This window comes from Lathyrus oleraceus, chromosome 3 (assembly GCF_024323335.1).
Source record: "Lathyrus oleraceus cultivar Zhongwan6 chromosome 3, CAAS_Psat_ZW6_1.0, whole genome shotgun sequence".
In the NCBI taxonomy this organism is placed as follows: domain Eukaryota; kingdom Viridiplantae; phylum Streptophyta; class Magnoliopsida; order Fabales; family Fabaceae; genus Lathyrus; species Lathyrus oleraceus.
Genome location: NC_066581.1, coordinates 258,609,178 through 258,631,009, shown reverse-complemented (window position 1 = coordinate 258,631,009; position 21,832 = coordinate 258,609,178). Strand labels below are relative to the sequence as shown.

At 35.3% G+C, this 21,832-nt stretch overlaps 1 protein-coding gene across 1 annotated transcript; it reads left to right on the top strand.

Moving 5' to 3' along the window:
* Nucleotides 1-7,033: 7,033 nt before the first annotated feature.
* LOC127126767 (V-type proton ATPase subunit C) lies at nt 7,034-14,425 on the top strand. The gene is made up of 11 exons (XM_051055758.1): nt 7,034-7,252; nt 7,352-7,420; nt 7,523-7,650; nt 7,731-7,830; nt 10,453-10,520; nt 10,599-10,740; nt 10,936-11,052; nt 11,224-11,349; nt 12,847-12,930; nt 13,031-13,110; nt 13,805-14,425. The coding sequence occupies exons 1-11, from the start codon at nt 7,133-7,135 to the stop codon at nt 13,905-13,907; spliced, it is 1,137 nt and encodes a 378-aa protein (XP_050911715.1). The 5' UTR covers nt 7,034-7,132; the 3' UTR covers nt 13,908-14,425.
* Nucleotides 14,426-21,832: the final 7,407 nt, after the last annotated feature.

Here is a 21,832-nt window from a genome sequence, read left to right as displayed (position 1 = left end):
AAACGGAATGTTGGTGGGTTGAAGTTGAAAGCGACATTGATTGCATCCAAATGATGCATGGATCAAATGACATAGTGTTAAATGTTGTAATTTCCTAGATTTTAATGGTTGTTTATGTTGTTGTTCTTGTATTTGTTATTGTTTTAGTACTTGTTCTTGTTCCAGTATTTGTTTTTGTTTTAGTAATTGTTGTTGTAATGTTAGATGTTTGTGTTTGTTGTTCCAGTGTCATCTTCTATTTGGAATAAAAAGTAAACTTTATTGATAAATAGCATTGGTACACAGAGTTATGAATATGAAAACTATGTTGTGGAACTAGATCCACGATATGGACATTTGTTCTTATTATGCCCCAGTTGTCGACATATGCTACACTTCCTCTGCATTTTCTCTGCGACGTCCATTTCAGTTCTAATGCGCCTGCTGTTTGGGCGACCACTTTTATTCCTCCGCATCGATTCGTTGTGCCAAACCATTTCCCCGTCATACTCTGGCCAATATGCCTCCAATGCTACCACCGGAAAGGGATTGTCGTATACATTTAGCAATGTTGCAACTTTGTAGATGGGAGACACTAACGACAATGCATCAAAGTGGCTGTGTGAACACGCTGCAATGACATGGGAACAAGGCATACGATAGGCCTGAAATTGACCACAGTCGCACCAACAGTCTGGTATTAGGACCCTATACTCTTGTCTGGGCAGCCCCTGGTTGTGGTCAATTGTTTCCTTGACACTAAAAGTGTGGTCATGGCGGTCGAATTCCGTAACCCGATGGCTGCTGGCTTTGGCAGATTCCTGCCTCATAAACTTCATGCAGGCATCACTATATACTTGACTCATCTGTAACACTTCATGCCAGCGCTCGCCTCTTGTTACGAACAATGTTGCCATCCGAAAATAGGTCGCACTCACCAAAGCGGTTACCGGGAGGTTACGTATGCCCTTAAAGACGTCGTTCATTGATTCCACAAGATTTGTTGTCATGTGACCCCACCTCACCCCATCGTCGTATGACCTAGTCCACTTTGCTCTGTCAATATTATCGATCCACCTCCCTGCATCAGAATTTGCCAACACTATTTCCCGGCGGTAGTATTGGAATCCAGGTTGGTTTAATGCATACCCCGCATTTATCAAATTTTGCTTCAAGAAATTATCTTTGAACTCCCGCACAAAATTTTGAGCAATATGCCTGATGCAGTAGACATGCGTAGACGGGGGGTCATGCCAACCATTTGCTGGATTATTGTATGCACTGTCTATAGAAGCGTGCCTGTCAGAAATCACACAGATGTCAGCTTGTGGAGTCACGTGCGTTCGGAGATTCTTAAGGAAGAAACTCCAAGCAGCAACCATTTCTCCTTCTACCAATGCAAAGGCTGTTGGGAAAATATTAGAATTTCCATCTTGTGCGACCGCCATCAGTAACGATCCTTTGTATTTCCCATACAACCAAGTTCCATCGACTTGAATAAGCGGCTTGCAGAATGTGAAACCGATGATGCAGGAACAGAATGCCCAGAAAAGTCTATGGAATATTCCATTACCTTCTAGACGAGTTCCGTCAGGGGATTGTGTCGGCAAGGTCTCCATTATAGAAACCGTCCCAGGTGAATACAAATGTAGTGCAGCCAGGTAGCGCGGAAGTTGTTTGTATGATTCCTCCCAATTACCGTATACCAGTTCAATTGCCTTGGTTTTTGCTAACCAAGCCTTTCTGTACGACGGTGTATATTTGAAAACAGCAACACAATGGTCGATAATAGTTTTGACCTTGAGTGACGGGTCAACTTCAACAAGAGGTATTATGGAATGGCAGATCATATCATGGCTAAGTTTGCGATGATCCTATGCCATGTTTGTGTTGACGCAATTGTGAGCTTGAGAAATGGACCCTATCACCCACGCATTATGTTTCTTCTTGTACGACGCCATCAACCTATACCCACACTCCGGGTTTTTTCATAAAATAACGTATCTTTCCGGGTTTGATTTGTTAACATCGTAGTTAACACCGTTTTTCAAGTGCCAGTTTTTTATTGCTAACAGACACTCTTCCTTGGTCCGAAATTGGTCACCCTTCTTTAACTCCTCATCAGACCTCATATATGGGTTGTAGAACATATCTGATGAGGGCTCATCCTCGCCCAAGTTAAGGGTTGTGAAGTGCGCAGGCGGTGAGTAGCGTTGCGCTATAGGTATTTGTACTTGGTCTTCGTCTTCGGAACCACGGTTCACCAAGTCATCAACCACGTCTTCTGCATCATCAACCACATCGTCTTCAACGGGGTGTTCAACATCTTGTTCGTCATCAACCATATGATCAATAACCTGTGACTGAATATTCTGAGTTGGTTGAAATTGTTCCAACACAATGTACAACACTATATATTCGTAACTAGAATACTCATGGTTACGAAACATGTATTGTGCCTCCATGTCATTTTGAATCAATGACTTATAATACATGACTGAGTTATTTTCAGAAAAAAAAGGTTATTGATAAAAAATTTGGGACACAGGTTGTCTAAGTTTGGACTCAATCTTTTTTTTCAGATAAGAGAAGTCAGCTCCTCTATTTAGACAAAAACGAGTGCAATCGGTGTTTCTAAATAGGAAGCCAGACATATCACATTCATAAGTCTCACCATTCACGTGAGCTTTGATTTTGTATTGTGATGAAGATGCCATGATATGTGAAGATATGTGTGAAATATGTGAAGATATTGTGAAGATTTTGTGAAGATTTTGTGAAGATATTGTGAAGATATTGTGAAGATTTTGTGAATACCTTTGTGAAAATTTGTGTGAATACTTATACTCACACATCCACCAAGCCTTCCCCTAGACAAGACAAGTGCAACCTAATCTGTACCAATGCATGCTAACCTATCCATCTAGCCTGCACCTAGCCTGTAAGATTCCCACGCATGCCTATCCATCAAATGTCTTCACCACCTAGTCTGCAAGATTCCCACGCATGCCTAAAGAATTTTGATTCAATTGTGATGCATGTGTTACACGTGTCACATTTTTGCATGCAACACTACCACCAAGCCTTCCCCTAGACAAGACAAGTGCAACCTAATCTGTACCAATGCATGCTAACCTATCCACCTAGCCTGCACCTAACCTGCAAGATTCTCACGCATGCCTATCCATCAAATGTCTTCACCACCTAGTCTGCAAGATTCCCACGTATGCCTAAAGAATTTTTTTCAAACTCATCTCAAATAGCAGAAAATCAACTAAATATTAATATTTTGAACTGTTTTAATTTTGGTCAAATAGCTTAATAACTATAATTCATTAAGTATTTAGATTTGGACTCCCAACCTTCATATAATTTTTCTCTAGTTATCAATTGAATCGATTTAACTAAATATTTAAGTATCCATTTAAGTCTCCTTATCTCTACATGCATGCAGCTCCACCTAGCCTGCAAGATTCTTAGACAAGACAAGACTTTAATGTATTCGCCACCTAGAGTGGCGAGTTCATGTCTTATCCTGACCTACTGATGCATGCAGTAGACGTGTCAAAATTATTACATGCATGCAACTCCACCTAGCCTGCAAGATTCTCAGACAAGACAAGACTTTAATGTATTCGCCACCTAGAGTGGCGAGTTCATGTCTTATCCTGACCTACTGATGCATGCAGTAGACGTGTCTTATGTGAAGACATGCATGCAGCTCCACCTAGCCTGCAAGATTCTCAGCCAACTTTACATGCGTTACTCCTTCCCAGATTTTTGCATGCGTTACACGTGTCCAATTTTTAACATATTCATACTATTTGAATACGGTTATAAATAGCAGGTCATTCTTGAAAATTTTCATCAACCACTAACACTTTTATTCAGAGAACTCCGACGAAACTTTTCATCAACAGACCTACGTTCTACATTGCAATCATGTCTCTTCTTACCATGGGCCAAGAACACAGAGGCACTAGGGCAAACATTGCCTCATTCGTAAGTTTTTCTTGAACGTTGCCTCTTTCGTATGTTTACAATTTATTTTTTAAAACTCCAATCTAATGATTGTTTATATTGTTTGTTTTTAAAGGATCCCAAGAAATTTCGTCAACGTTCACACCCTATGCCTTATCCAGACCCATGGTGCGTACCTTACATAGAGCGTGCGGGGTTCGGTCATGTTATGCATGTGGTAAATGCCACAATTGATGTGAAATTTATTCTTGCTTTGTGTGAACGTTGGAGACCAGAGACACACACTTTTCACCTACCAATTGGTGAATGTACCGTCACACTAGAGGACGTGTACATGCTTTTGGGTCTTCGAATAGATGGTAAGCCTGTGACTGGAAATGTTCAACAGCCCAACGAACTATTTGTTCAAATGTTGGACGTAGATCTGGTCGAGGGTGAGGGATCTGCAAAAGCAAGGGGCCAGGGTATTAAACTATCGAGCCTCCAATTCTACCACGACTCTATAAATTTAACTGAGGATTCGTCCGAACAAGAAAAAATAATAAAAACAAGGTTTTACATTATGTTATTGTTTGAGAACTTGTTATTTCTCGAAGGCACGAGAAATATCATAAACTTTATGTACTTGAGTTTGCTCGAGGACATAGATAGGATAAGCACGTATAGTTGGGGTTCTGCTGTATTGACTTTCCTATATAGCTCTTTGTGTAAAAATGCACAAAATGACCACTGTACATTTTCTGGATGTGCTTTTTTGCTCCAAACATGGGGGTGGTGGAGATTGCCGAGGCTAGCCCCCAAAAATTCTAACGTCTACTCCTTCCCCTACGCAACTAGGTAAATTTATGATGTTATTTCATTTTGTATATTTATTCTATAAATATTTGTAAATAATATTATTTATCTTTTTTTGTTTAGGTTCATTGCAACTGGACTAGACTATAGTCTTACCCCGAAAAATAAAATAATATTTTATCGTCAACTCTTGGATCATCTCCGAGCACAAGATGTATTACCACTAAATCATTCATCTTCTAACTAATTTATTAATATCAAGCATTCTCAATAAATAACATATTTATTTTTTTCTTTGCAGTTTATTTGGAGGCCATATTTGGGATTGGAACATCAACCCAACCCCGAAGATGCAGCTGTTTGGACAACAAAAACGACTATCATGCGGTTCACCACTGTGGAGATGCACCAAAGTGACCGTGTCAAACTGCAATTCGGAATGCATCAAGAAATCCCAGGCCCCCCAATGTCTTTGGAACCTTGACATCTTAAAAAAGTCAGCCACCAGTGGTATGTCCAAAATTGGAAGGCATTTGCAAAGGAGTTCCGTAAAATATGGAAAGAGCGTGCCCACTATGTTCTACAATTTCCCCAACGAAATGAAGCCGACAAGGGAATATATGGATTGGTATAAAGCAAATACAAATCCAGAAATGATTGTGTCTGACCCGTTCTATTTGGACGATCCCCGAATGCAACAACCATATTTCCAACAACAACAACAACCACAATATTCCCAACAACAACAACCACCACCATATTACCAACAACAACCACCACCACTGTATTACCAACAACAACCACCACCACCGTATTATCAACAACAACCACCACAACACATGTCCACCCCCAACCAAATCAACACTACATACCACAAACTCAACCCCAATATCATGAAGATTACCAACACCAACCTCAACATTCCCACCACCATCAACAAGCCCAACACCTACCACAAACTCAATCCCCCCACCAACACCAATCCCAACACTTCCATCACGACGATGTCCCGGGCTCTTCCAGTCCTCCACTTAGCCCCGACACAGGTATACAAGAGGATTACCAACAAGACTACTACACACCATAACAGACATTGTTCTTTAGCCAACCCGATTCAACCCTCAACTACCAAAGGCCACATTTCGAGGGCGCACCCAACAAGAGTCAGTTTGTCCCACCGAGACAAAGCTTTGAGGGCGCAGAGGGCATCCGCCTTTCCTACAGCATTGAAGGGACTTCGACCCAACCACAACGGCAAACGACAAGGGGACGCGTTAGGACTAGAGGTGGGAATAGGGAAGCACCACCACCACGTGAGCCGTCTAGACGAGTAGTTAGACCTCCCCGTGCGGATCGTACCAGGGACCGCATAATATGTGATAAATCCCAAATTAATAATGCATTCTAATTATACTTTATAATATTTGTCTTGTGTATTATTTTAATATAAATATATTGTGTTTATTAATATAAATTTATATATATATATATATATATATATATATATATATATATATATATATATATATATATATATATATATATATATATATTAATATATATTTATATATATATATATATCTTATGTATTTTACAAATATATACATAATATTATTTATTTACATGTATATAAATTAATATATTTTAATAATTTATAAATAATATTATTTAATTATAAATTAAATTTATATATATATATATATATATAAAAATTAATATATATATATATATATATATATATATATATATATATATATATATATATATATATATATAAATTAATATATATATATATATATATATATATATATATATATATATATATATATATATATATATATATATATATATATATATATATATCTTGTAAATAATATTATTTATATATATATATATATATATATATATATATATATGTATTAATATAAATTAATATAATTTATAATAAATATAAATTAATAAATTTAAAATAAGTTAAAAAATATTTAAAAAAATAATTTAAAAACATATTAAAAAAAATAAAAATAAAAAATAAAATAAATAGAAATAGGAGTAGGCGCCACTCCTAGTGGCGATTTGCCCTAAATTTAAGGGTAAGCGCCATCTAGGGTGGCGCCCATGCATATATTAGGGCAAAAATTGTCCATATATATAATTTTTTTTGAAATGATGGGTTTTTTTGAATTTTTTTTAAAAAAATTGATTATTTAAAAAAAATTCTCTGTGTATGTAACAACAATAAAAAAAAGTGAATCGATAAATAATAAATAATTAGTTTTATAAAAAAGCGGAGTATATCCGAAGTTGGGCATTTGAGAGGTGCATTGATAATAAATCATCGAAGACAGAAAAACAGAGAGAAGCTCGTAAAAGTAAAATGGCAAACAGGTACTGGGTGGTGTCTCTTCCCGTCCAGAACAACAGCTCTTCCTCTACGATATGGAACCAGTTGCAGCAAAATATCTCCAAACATTCCTTCGACACTCCTCTTTACAGAGTAACTATTTAACTAACCATCACGCTTCACTCTATCTATCAATCTAATTCAGTTATTAATTCGTCGATCTTCTTCTTTCTCTGTCTCTCTTCATCACAGTTCAACATTCCCAATCTCCGCGTCGGAACCCTAGATTCACTCCTCTCCCTCAGCGATGATCTCAACAAGGTTAATTTCCGCTTTTCTTTTATTATTATAATAGCAATTTTACGATCGGTTATTGAAATCGCGTAATTCTCTTTGATTTGATCGATCAACATCTATTTGCAGTCTAACGCTTTCATGGAAGGTGTTTCTCACAAGATCAGGCGCCAGATTGAGGAACTCGAGAGAGTTTCCGGAGTTAATACTGCTGCGCTTACCGTCGATGGAGTTCCTGTTGATTCCTACTTGACTAGGTTTTCTCTCCTTTCACGCTTGATCTATCTATACTGCGTTTTTGTTTTGGCTGAAACTTTCTTCTCTGTAATGGATCTAGATTTGTTTGGGATGATGCTAAGTACCCGACTATGTCACCTCTGAAGGAGATCGTGGATGGCATTCATGCTCAAGTCGCAAAGATTGAGGATGATCTCAAGGTTTTCATTTTTCTTATCACTCTCTAGTTCTAGTTTGATCTGTCTGTTTGATATTTCATATATCTGATAGGGATTAATAAGCACATTATATGTATTTGTCATTCATGGCCTCTTTAATTTGCTAAAATTTTCTTTTATGTATGCTAAAGTGAGATAGTAACTACCAAGTTATTGTAACTTTCTTGCTTACTGCATGACTAACTGCTACACAATTCAGGGATTATTTGAATTTCATTATGCTACCAAATTATATGTGATTCATGAGTGTGTCTTCTGCAAGCTTTGTAATTAGTGGACCGATCTACAAAAATTAAGTTACGGGAGACAATATTCATATACAAAAGCCCAGTGGGGCACTAAATATATATGATATTTTTTTATGAATGTCTGCGAAACAGCTTCAGTGTTTTCTTAGATAGCATATTTTGGCCCAGTTTGTTTACATGTTTTCTGCTTTCCCAATTGATTGTCGGTTGTTTCTTTAGTTTGGAAAATTATATAAATTTTAGTTGAAGTACCCCTTGTACTCTCATTGTAATATAGAATTTATTTGGTGTTTAAATATATGTATATGGTATATGTTGGGCTTCTAATATATAATAATGAAAAAGCTTGTAATCTTCGTGAGTGCAAATGCTCTCAATGTGATGAGTATGGACCCACCCCTGTTTGTAGGCTATAGAGTTTATACCTCAGTTTGTATAGCCAGTCTCTTCTTTAATTTTAGGTTTGTAATTAGTTTCATTACATGCTTAATTTCTGAATTGATGTCCAATAGGAGCAAACCTGGCTTCTCCACATTTGTCACAAAGTATTGATTTGTTTAGAATCTTCTTTGCCATCAAATATTTCCTTCTAAAGTTAGCCTTATGCTTAAGAGGATCCAAATCCAAGGGAGGAGAGTATTGAATCAATGAACTCTCTAGTTTGGTTGGTAAAAATATGCTAAGTTTGTCTACTTTGATCCACGTGTTTTAGGCCCATTTGAAAGTAAATATCTCAATATTCAAGTAACCTTTTTCTGTTATGCTACTATTGAACTGTTAACTGAGACCAGTTTATTGCACAACTCAGTCTAGGCATAGTTTTTTAGTCATAAGCTTATCTCTAGAGGCTGAGAAAAAGAAATAAAACCAAACCACCTGCCAATCCATACCTATGATGAAGCATTCACTTTTCTCTCCCTACTTTATCTTCAGAGTCACAGATGAGTAGACATTATTCTCATTCTAGTGAACATGCTCTTTGATGATCTCTATTAGAGTTACAGATGTTTCTATTTTGTGTAACTTCCGGTTAGAAGGCCTTAGTTTGTCCTAGATGGTGTAGAAGTCGTTGACAAAGTAATGTAGAAGATACAAACAATTTTCTTTTTGTCCCCAATATCTGGGTTGATCTATGAACCTTACTTTGTGCTGTTCTGGTCCTCATTTGTGATATTGGTTTCAACTCAGTCTCTCATCTTTAAAAGAATTTCATTTTAGTTCCTGAAGTTATGTAGGAATTTACTGTCATCCACCTTAGCCATGAATGAGAGACAGCATGCTGCTATCTTAAAGTGATATCTTCAACCTTAATAAGCTCGGGATATTGAAATTTGATGGTTAATACTTAACAGGCAGATCTTGGAATTGTTATGCAAAATAAAACATTTAGAAAGCGACCCCTAGTCTTGTTAATACTTATCTAATTTTTTCTGTTTTGATGAGACCCCTAATCTAATATTTTGAATGAGAGAATGTGTTTGAAAACGGGAGATAGGGGATTGAATAGTTAGGATTAAATACAAGACCTACTCATTTTTTTCCAACCTGAGAAGATCCACTCCCCTTTAAACAATAAGGTATTTTTTCCTAACATTAAGGGAACTTTTCTATGCTTAAGTCTTATAATTCCAACCTTTCAAGTGAAATATGTATTTTCTTTCTTAACACCTCAAAATCCAGTTAATCCATATGCTTTGATTTTTTCCCTTCAACTCCACCTGTCCCTCAAAATCCTAACTATTCAATCACCTATATCCCGTTTTCAAACACATTCTCTCATTCAAAATATTAGATTAGGGGTCTCATAAAAAAAATAAAAATAGATAAGGGGCTGGGATTCAACATGCAAAGGAAAAAAACATGAGGGGTTGGGATTTATTTAGTTCCGGTACTTTCAACTAGATGCGTTTGCTTTTTTCCAAAACTTGATCAGGAGGATACATTTGGTTGACCCTGAGCGCTGGGAAATATAGGTTTTATAATAATTTAACTTGAGTTTTAGTGGTGGTTGTTTTTGTAAATACATGACACATTATTTTTATTTAGTCACCTAGGTTTCTTCTCCAGCTGTTCCCTGCCTATTAGACCTCCTTTCTTGCTAATTGTTCATAATGTCTTTCTTTCCTGCTAAAGGTTGAGGAGGGGGAGGGGCTTTAAAATGTCTGTTCATGTGGCAAGAAAAAGTAATTTTGACTGGACATTTCAGAAAGGTCTTACAAACTCTAATTGTTTTCCCTTGAGAATTATTTTTCTCTCTGACTAATATTATGAAGAACAACATCCTAAGTCTCTACTTACTTTGCATTATGTGGATTGATATTTCTACTTGGGCCTTGAATTTTTTTTTTCATGCCAGGTTCGTGTTTCCGAGTATAATAATATCCGAAGTCAGCTCAATGCTATAAACCGAAAGCAAACTGGAAGGTGTGTGTGTTTTACAACTTATATAGTTTTCAAATTTAATGTATTCTATTTCTTAGCTGACCTGCTTTATTATTTCAGCTTAGCAGTCCGTGATCTTTCTAACTTGGTAAAACCTGAGGACATTATAAATTCAGAACATTTAACTACCCTCCTTGCCGTTGTTTCCAAGTATTCACAGAAGGACTGGCTCGCAAGCTACGAAACATTGACTAGCTATGTGGTAAGATATATCATATTCACTAGAAAATACGAATGCTACTTCTTTGTGGTTATTTTAAATGGGTTATTATTAAAAAAATCCCTGCAATTCATCTACACACTCCAATAATGTTATGTTCACACCTTTGAATAATTCTGTGCATGCTTTTGTTTTTCATTACTTTATTCCTCATTCTAATTAGGTTAAATATTTTAGGTCCCAAGGTCTTCTAAGAAGTTGCATGAGGATAACGAATATGCTCTTTATACTGTAACCCTCTTCAATCGTGTGGCAGACAATTTTAGAACTAGTGCACGTGAAAAAGGGTTCCAAGTAAGTATTTATTTTTATTAATTGTGCATATACTGTCTTCAATTTTATTAATATTTGTTATATCTCTAATGGAATTTGTGAGACACATAGTGCTGAGTATGTTTCAGTATTGAATTTAAATTCATAAGTTGGTAGGAGGTGTTTAACGGGATTTTTTGTCTTCGTATTCAGATTCGTGATTTTGAGTACAGTCCAGAAACACATGAGGGCCGAAAGCAGGAGTTGGACAAATTGATGCAAGATCAAGAAAGTTTGAGGGGTTCTCTGTTGCAATGGTGCTATACCAGTTATGGAGAGGTATTATTCACTTGCTCATTACTTAATTTTGTAGAAATACCCTAGAAAATATCAAGACTGAGTTTGCAGATCACATTAGAAAAAGTGAAGTGTTTATGGGAAACATATGCCAAGTTAAATGACTATTTTCAAAATGGACTACTTATACCTTGATGTGCCTGTTTTTGGACTAGCCTCTCAGGCTGAGGCTGACATTATGGAGTGACCTAGCTTCTCTTTTAAAATCTAGTAGGGGATGCACAAAACATCTGGTTTTACGTACAAACCATTTATACATCCATATCCATTTTTTTAAAACGGATATTTACAATGGTTTGTAGCCGGATACTTTCAAATTATTGCGGTTATTGTTTTTTAAAATCTAGTTTTGTGAAGTGGATGTCCATATCCATCTGGTGAAAAATCTCTTTTCTCAGACTTCTCTCAAACTGAAGTTGTTCGCAATTGGTGAAAAGTTCTCCGGGAAATCCGACAAGGTAATTTCTCTGGCGGCGTGTCCGCTCCTATGACAATATCTGCCGACAGTGGTGGATTGAAGACTGCCTTTATATTACGGTTGGCTTGCTAAACAGGAATAGGAGAGGCTCATGCACCACCAGAACGAGTGTATAGATTTTTTGCGATTCATGTTCACTCAAATTTCATTCCATAACAACTCTCAAATTTCATATCTTCACAGATGTCGTATTTCCCCTCTTATGTCTCACCGTTGCCAACAGCACTACTTTGAGATTGGAAATACATTTTGTGTGAATCTGAATTGAGATTAAATTCTAAGAGTAATTTAATATAAGGGACCCAAGCAATGGCTGATTTTGCCATCGCCAGCAGCACTGCTTGAATTGTTTTGGAAGGCTTGGGTTCCTATTGAATCTAGTGATGATTTTTTTCAACGAATATTTTTATAAACAATTGAATATTGTTCTACTTGATTAAAATTTGTTTTTGAAAAATCTAGTAGAAAAAATTATAATTGATTTTTTATTATTACTATTATTATTTTTGATCTATATATATAGATATAGCCTGCTTCATAAATCTGCTCCTACCTCCTGTGAATGTTATATGAGATTGGTTTTATTTGTTTTTTTTTAATCAACCTTATTACTCAGTTTTGAAAGAGAAAAATTTGATTTTAAGAAAGAACTATTTTTTAAACCTAGAATTAATTGTTTTTCAATTTAGATTTAGAAATCACCAGTCTTAAATTTGATTTGAGAGCATAAGTTATTTTAAACCCGATTGGTAAAATAACTGGTTATGTGACTGTAGCCGGATTTATAACCGGTTTGTTGCAAAATGTGGTTATGGTTATGAATCTAATCCATTTAAGTGGTTTATAAATGGATATGATTTTTAAAATACTCAACCGCGCACAGCCCTAAATTCTAGTAGCTTTATTAACGATAAAACATCTCCTGCCTTTGCCTACTACTCCTTTGTTATCCTAAAATGCCATGATTCTTGCTGACAACTTCTACTTTATACTTTCTGAAGGTTTTCAGCTCCTGGATGCACTTCTGTGCTGTGCGCTTATTTTCCGAAAGCATTCTGAGATATGGATTGCCGCCAAATTTCTTGGTACTTTACTCTTTTAGAACCAAGTTCAGTCTCTCCCCTCTCCCTCTTACAATATTGTTTATTTATCACTGAGCATTATTGGGTATTGTGTTGATTCCAGGCATGCGTCTTAGCTCCATCTGTAAAAGCCGAGAAGAAAGTACGTTCAATCCTTGAAGGGTTGAGTGATAGCTCAAACAGGCAAGTAGCTGATTAATCTCTATACTGTCTCACATTTACTGTTTCTTTATAGGGGATTATTCACTCAGAAAGCCATTAAATTTTATAATTTTGTAGTGTCAGTCACTACCATATTCGATAGTTCTTCAACTGACATTTTCATGAAACCTCTTTGTGTAACTCTTTAAAAGGTTCAAACTCCAAACAAGATTCACATTTTGACAGTTAGGAATGTACATAAACACCAAGTACGTTGACAGTACTGAATATATAAAAAAATTGTTTTGCTTAATATATGCTTATGCATTATTCAAATCACAAAATGTGGTACTGTTCTCTTTGTCCTGAGCAATATACAGAACTTACTCTAGAAAATATGAAATAGCTAGTAGATAGTTATTTGAAAATTTAAAACTCCTCTACTTTCTTGATTCTCTAAATACAATAATTGATTGAGATGCTAGAAAAACAGTTAGCATTCAATCCTTGTTTGTGTAAATATGATATTATTCTATTTTATGTTTGCTGACTCTGCTAAAAAACTCAATTTGAGAACTCCATTCCCCGTATCATTCTTCGGTGGATCTTGCTTTCCACTCGTGTTTTGATACATACAGACAATATTTATTTGTTTCTGTTTTTGTAATTTTTATCTCTTAATTTGATAGACTATTCTTACATTGTAATATTGTACCTTCAATAAATTTGTGTGCAGTGCATACTGGAAAACTGATGAAGAGGTAGGGGCTGGAATGGCTAACCTAGCAGGTGAGGCGGATACACATCCATATGTTTCCTTCACCATCAACCTTATTTGAGCGCCACTGGAAACAAGCCCTGTCTCTTAATTTAGATCCGCTAAAGATTATTTTGGACAGCTATAATGCCAAAGCCAGACAGGATTTGAAGATTTTGTACATTACTATCATATTTCATTATTTGTTATTATTTATATATAATTGGAGCAGTCGAAGTTTCAACGGGTCTAATGAATTTCAAGAGCAGAGTTCGTTGCCAGGATCGTTGGCTACTTGTATTTGTTTCATGTAAGTTTTCATGTTTGCGACGATGGAACTCGGGAGAACTGATGCTCACTAGCTCACTTCTTCAGAAAATAATACAAACCTGTCACTTGTACGTCGAAAACTTTATATTGTGGGGATATTTATGTTACATCACTTTTTATATCGACATAGTCAGAACTATAATCGATAGGTTGGAATTTATTTATGTTATTCAATAAATCTATTGTTGAAAATTAGGGGTGTATTTGCATCACTTGTATGAATCCTTGTTATACTTGTCAATTTATCAATATTTAAAGATGGTTAGTTAATCCCAACGGGTTGGAGCATGACATAACTTGTATCAGATATGATGCTTGTTTACAACTTCAGTAATCTTTTTGGAATAACGTAATTGTACAAGACTTGTATCCAACTTGCTGCTTAATGCAATCTTGCTAATTTCCTTAAGAAGAGGTAATGGTTTCTTATAAAACTATTTGTACTTAACCTGTGTTTTTAGTAATGGAAATTTAAGGACTAACTAAACTTTTATATTTTGATAAAGTAACTATTTTATTGGGGTTACTTTAAATTTTGAACAGTTTCAATTAAGTGTCAATAAGGGATTAATTTAGAGGTAAAAGTTTGATAACTTTTAAGGGGAGTTCACATTTATTCGGATACTTGTAAAATATTTTTTAATATTATTTATTAAATAGTAATAGTTTTTCATTATTTAAAAATAAAGTATAGCTACAAATAAAAAGGTACTAGTTCTCTAATTGATTGGAAAAATCAATTATTTAATAAATTTTAAAAATAAAAATTGTTTATAAAAAAGAATGGAGGAAGTATACATGTTCGTTCTCTAGTTGCTTTAAAAAATCAAGTATATGTTTTGGTTAAGTATCTATCCAATGCAATTTTGAATAAACTTGATTTTAGTAAAATTAATTTAATTACAATTCAGTTTGACCTAAAATGATTTTTATCAGAGTTTGAGTTAACTATTAATCTTGCTTTCTTTTTCACAGCATGATTTTTATCTGAGCTTGAGTTAACTATTAATCCTGTTTTCTTCTTTTTCACAGCATTTGAAATAGCAAGTCAAGTATTATAATTCCTTTTAGGTACTTTAAGTATTCTCTTTGCAACCATTCAATGTGATTTTTTAGGCTCACTTGTAAATTTGTTGATTGAACTTTTCATATAGACACCAATATTCAACTATGCATCTTTTGAATCATAGTAAAATGAAAAGAAAAATTCTTATCCTACTTTATGGATGAAAAAACACTTGAAAATTCAAAATGTCCTTCGAATTTTTGAGATGCATCTTCGAATGGATATTATCTTAAGTCCAAACGTTAACTGATTTGGAGATGCATCTTTGAAATATTTTAGCACATATCTGACGCATCCCTCTCTAGAAGGTCCATTTTACATGTTTATTATTCTGGAGATGCATCTCCGTTTAGGGTTTACAGAGATGCATCTCTATACCCTAGCAGAACAGTGTAAGTTATGTTTGGTTTATGATTATTCCGATGAAAATTACGATTTATAAATGTTAAGGACCTTGATATGTGATGAGCATACAATGGATATGCAAAAAATAACATATATAAATTCAGATGGTCAAAAATGACATATCTAAATGAAGTCGAAATACACAATAAAGTAGGATGAAGTCAAAATAAAATACAATCGATAATAAATTCAAAATATAAATATTATATACTACTGCGTATGTCGGACTACAACTATGGAGGCTTCTCGACCTCCTTTATCCCCTGTCCTCTAACGCTGTCTCCGATACATCAGTACCTCTCGTGCCTCCGTCATAATGACATGTAGGACCTGCCTCACCTTAGACCCACCAAGGAAGATACCTCTGTCAATGTCTGTCTGCGCAATCTTCTCAATGTGACGATATCTAGGAAAAACATCATGAGTATGATCTAACTGTGTCTGCTTCTCATCTAGTATCTCCTAATGATATGACCTCGATGGATCTTCTGGAGCAACCTGCACCATATACAGATGTGACACCCTAAAGAACCACCTGATGTACTGTCGACATAGCTCTAGTCGATGTCAACTATGGTACTTCGTGCCCTCATCCGGTATTAGATGACTAAGATAATCAACAAACATGACATCCATATCTCTACGTGTCATAGAAGAAGAAGCAAAGACAACATGGTGTTTGGGAATAGTCTGAATGTAGCCGAAATTCCGCATGACACTCTCATGAAGATGAGAAGACGTCAGACGTGAATCGCAATCCAACCATCATGAGTATAACACTATGTCATCAAATGGCTGCGTGTCACGGTGATCGACATGGTTTTTAAAATACATATCCTCAGCAACCAAGCGATCAAGATACACTCAGAATGAAACTGTCACCTGGTTCCCTATGAGTTGGAAAAATGAATAAGCATGTGACGTATCCTCAATATAAATAGGTACATACAACTAGTCGGAGATGCGCGGGAAGTGCTGGAGGATCCAAGCCTAAAAAGTGTTGGAACACACGATTCTTCAGTAAGGACGTTACAAAAATGTAATGAAAATGACACACAAACATCAAAAGACCAGTAAACATTATCATCAATAGTGTGATGATACTTGTGACATGCTTCATCTTCCACCTACAACCTTCTCATAACTTTAAGCACAAGTAGACCAAACAAGCGACTCCCCAATTGTAATCATGGAACCATTCAAAGTCCTCAAAGTATCATAGATAGATGACATCCACATAAGTGACACTCTTGTCCACAAAAATCGCAGTGCCAACCAAATATAACAGGTATGCTCTCATAGCATACTCTCTATGGATCCTTACCTGCTCATGATCATCTCTAGCCTACCATGATTTAAGGAGTTCATCTGTATATACCTTTTTCAGGAGTTCAAACCTAGCATGAGCCCCTCTGGTTTTTTCAAACTCCCTTATGGAATCCTCTAAGTCAACTCTCAGATAGTCTACCATCAACTCGAGTGCCTCATCTTTACTAATCCTCCCATGATCTAGAAGTTTCCCCATGATCGAAGGATTTAGAAAAAATGACACGTCGTCGAGTGTGATAGACATCTCACCAAGCGATAGATGAAATTATGATGTCTCAGTGTGTCATATCAAGCATTAAGAATCTTGTGGTTGACTGTAACATAATCGGTCTTGCACAAGTCCTTCATCCCAGATAGGGACAAAACAGCCTGAAACCACTCGTCATTAGGCTGAGGCAAGCCAATAATCTTTCGTCCATGGTTAATAAACTTCAACGGATCACAGTCCTGCAGAAAAATAAATCTATGTCAGAAACTTGTACTATAATAATAAACATAAGTTAAAAAGAATGAACCCAACTAATTTTACCTATATATCCCAAATATGTCTGGCAGTATGGTCTGGGTACAGAGGCCGCAGTGACAACTCTACAGGGTCTTCTCCAATTGCCTGAGGTGGCATTAACTCATCAGCCTCAGCAGCCTGATATGACCTTGGCTCAGCAACCTCATCACCCTGATATGGAACTGGCTCATCAGCATGAGGTCCCTCTGGTGCCTGAGTGGCAGTGGTGCCTCAGGTACGTCCAGTGACTCGGGTACCTCTAGCGCCGGAATAAGTGAAACTTGTCGTCTATGGGAAGATGGAGGAAATGATGAGTCAATAGGTGCACCCATCTCCTACGAGAATAAGAAGATGGAGAAGCATAAGCCCCATAAGTTGATGCCTGTGCATGAACCAAGCTAGAATGAACAAAAGCCTTAGAAACTTGACTCTTCTCCCTACACACTGATGCATGTTCTGAAATCCTCTTGTGCCTTAGTATGTCGTCTTTATTAGTCATAATGCATGTAAGTTAACCAAACAGGTATCAGAAAATTACTAAAACAAACCCTACAAACAAGATAAGCAAAAAAAAACACAGATAAATTACAGAGATGCATCTCCAATTACTAGCAATCCAAACGTTGAAAAATTTCGGAGATGCATCTCCGAAATTTTCTACAACTTTCAGGTTTCTCCAATGGCGGTAATTCATACCGCCAAACCCCCAATAATAATGCTTTAATCATTATTTTTAACTATCAAACACATTTTTCAGTATGTGTAAACTATCATTCATGCAATTTCTTACCTAAATCATCAATTTCTACTCATTTATAGAAAAAATCAACAAAAAAAAAATCAAAAAAATTAAAAACTTACAAATTGAGAGTTTACTTCAGTGTTGAATGATGTCTTTGATGTACTTGATGTTAATGGAAGAAACTTTGAACTTGGTTGCTTGATTTTGAAATAATGTGAGTTGAGAGAGTTTGAGAAATCTTTTTGTGTTTTTTTAGAAATGGGGAAGGAGAATGGTTCTAGCACGTTTAAGAACCAATACCGTTCGGAGATATATCTTCAAAATATTTATGAAGATGAATTTCCAGAGTTTTTTAACGTTAAGCCAAAATTTTATTTACTCAGGGTGCGTCCGAAGATGCATCTCCGAAAATTGGGAGAATTTTTATATTTTCACGTTGTGACATAGTACTACATATGGTGCATTAAAAAATTTCCTTGAAAAATTAGCCAATTCTCTTGTTCTATGCTCTACGGGCTTGCTTCAAACCATACGTGGCTTTGTGCAACTTGTACACAATGTGTTTTTCCTTTCACTTTAAAACATGATGATTGACTAGCAAAAATTGTTTCTTCTAATGGAACATTTAAAAATGCTTGTAAATCTAAGTGGTAGAGGGACCAATTCCTACTATTAGTTATTACCCCAACTAGTCTCATTATCTCAAGTCTACCCACATGAGTGCATACCTCATTATAGACAATATCATACTTCTCTAAGAAATCTCTAGCTACTAACCTTGTCTTATGCTTTAAAATCTGAATTCATTTTCACGTTAAAGATCCATTTCACATCAATGATTTTTTCTTTCAGGTAGGGAAACCAATTTCCCAAGTGTGATTCTTTTCAATTGATTTGAGTTGATCAATCTTGGCCTCCTTCCACATATTACTCTTCATTTTCCATCATGGTTGGTTGGATCACCATCATCTAGTAGGGAAAATTATATAAGTTCATCTTTATTGCTAACTACATTTTAAGGTAATACTTCATAATTTGCTTGTCTACTAGAAACTTTCCTAGTTCTTTGTGACCTCACATGTGTTTGAGTCTCAATCAGTTTATCATTTTCAAATTCAATGTATTTAGCATCAATCTCTCCATATGATCTTCCACTTTGTACCGATTTTGCAAAGACATTATTGATATCACTTCTTTTCTCTTGTGTGTCCTGCCACTTCCATGCCATTAACTCATTAAAAATCATATCTATACGGATTCACACCCTTTTATCCATATTATTGTACCACTTATAGGATCATATGGAATGATATCATATGAATATCATGCTTTTACTTTTGTCATCCATCTTACTTCTTATTTAACCATGTATGTGCTTGAATTATAATTATCGATCCAATCACATTGAGGTGCTTCACACTTGGATTTCTTCCGCTCGGAGCTTTTTCAGACAATTTCATCTTTAATTTCTTAGTGGAAAACCTGTTTAGTATATAGGTGGTCGTGTTGATTGCTTCTCCCGAAACATATGAGGCAAACTCACGTGCTTTAGAATATTACTAGCCATGTCAAGTGTGGTCTTGTTTCTTCTTTGTGCTAGAGCATTATGTTGAGGAGTATATGGTGAGGTAAATTCATGTCTTATGCACTCAGGGATGAATAATGACTCAAAATCCTTTAATATATATTCCCCACTATCATAATTCCTCAAAATTTATATTGCTTTCACACTCTTCTTTTTAATCAAGATTTTGATTTTCTTGAATACTTCAAGAGCTTCACTTTTGAATTTGATGGTATACAACCACAATATTATTGTATGTTCGTCAACAAAAGTGATGAAATATTTGCTCCTGCCTAGTGATGATACTTCAAAATGACAAAATATATGAAAATGCACAAGTTTTAATGCATAATTTGATATCTTAGGCATATTTGATGTAAATTCAATCTGCTTTGCTTGCCTCTAAAACATTTTTCACATGTCATTGTTTTTGCATTCATTTTAGGGCAGACAATACACTAAATTTTTAGAGCAAAATTCACTTATGGTTCTAACATTTAGATGACGATACCTCATATGTCACAACCATTTTGGCTCATAAATGCTTGACATGTACACCTCCTTTGCTGTCAAAAAGCTACATTTAAATGTCAAGTTCTTTTACAACTTTTACTTTAGTATCAACTTCTTATATGGATCATACAATCGCAGTGCATTGCCATTCATGAAAATTGAAAACCATTTTCTACCAGTTTCTCAATACTCAATAGGTTACACATCATCCAATGTACATAGAGTACCTTTTTAATAAATTCATTTTCCCCATATTTTCTTTTGTTAACAATGTCACATATGATTTTTGTTGCAATATAATTGCTATTTTCAAGTTTAACATTGGTTTTCTTGCTTGAATAAAAATTTGTGAGTCATTTTTTGTGTCCAATCATGTGATTTGAACATCCTAAGTCAAGATATCCTAACTCACACATAAGATTTCATTCATAAGTTATGGCCATTAGCAAAACTACTTATGAGTCAAAATCATCATCACATTTTTAATTTTTTCCTTTCTTTCTTGTGTCAACATTCATCACCAAAATATACAAAATTTTCACAATTGTAGCATTCCACTTTCCCTTTATCAAATTCATTTTCCCTTATTGGTTAGTGTTATAACCACATTCTCTCTTGGAGGATACAACTTTGTCATCACCATTTAATTTGTCATTGTTGGGAAACTTTCCACTCTTGAAGCTTCATTTACCTTCCTTCTTGAACTTTATTTGATGTCCATATTTCTTCAACTCCTGAGTTGGAAAAGCTTGTTGAACTTACCTCTCAATTCCTCTATCAATCACCACGAGTTCACGGACCTTCAAACAACTCTCAAATTCCTCGATTTTTTAGGGTCTCCAAATCTTTAGATTCTTGAATTATCACCAATATGAAATAAAATATTGAAGGAAGATATCTAATTACTTTCTCAACCATTTTATAATCAATAATAGTCTCACCACAAGTCTTCATTTGATTCACCACTGCACTTAACTTCGAGAAATAATCACATATCTTCCAGTCATCTTGCATCTGCATCAGCTCATACGTTCTCCTTAAATATTAAAGCTTCATTTACTTCCTTTTTCTCTACCATCATGATATTTCTATAGAATTTCCCATTCCTTCTTTGATCTTTTCACTTTTACAATTTTTCTTAGATATGTTTTTGAATGTAGACCAAAGCATTGCAATCTTTCTTCTTTGACTCCTGAATCTAGATCTTTACACATCTATGGGTTATGATCACAGTTCTTCATAATCATTTTTCATTATCTCAAGCACTTATTAATCTCCAAACAACTTATTCAATAAAGAATTCTATATTTCCCAATTAATTCCACCAACAACCAAAATGTTCGATGGAATTCCAACATTTGTGTTCATTATTGTTCATCAAGAACATTGAAAATCACTCTTAACTCAGTGATTTTTGATTATATGCCCCCTCAAAATTCTCTCATGTTTCCATAGTATCGACACCGATCCAAGTATCAAAATAAATCTTTTTGATATCAAAATCAATTCACTCAGGATCAAAAACTAAATCCCTCAATAATATCAAAACTAAC

Excerpts from the sequence above, each read along its gene's own strand:
- LOC127126767 (XM_051055758.1), top strand. The coding sequence starts at position 7,133 with ATGGCAAACAGGTACTGGGTGGTGTCTCTTCCCGTCCAGAACAACAGC. Across the intron at positions 7,421-7,522 it reads TCAGCGATGATCTCAACAAG|TCTAACGCTTTCATGGAAGG; the intron begins GTTAATTTCCGC and ends ATCTATTTGCAG. Across the intron at positions 7,831-10,452 it reads AGATTGAGGATGATCTCAAG|GTTCGTGTTTCCGAGTATAA; the intron begins GTTTTCATTTTT and ends TTTTCATGCCAG.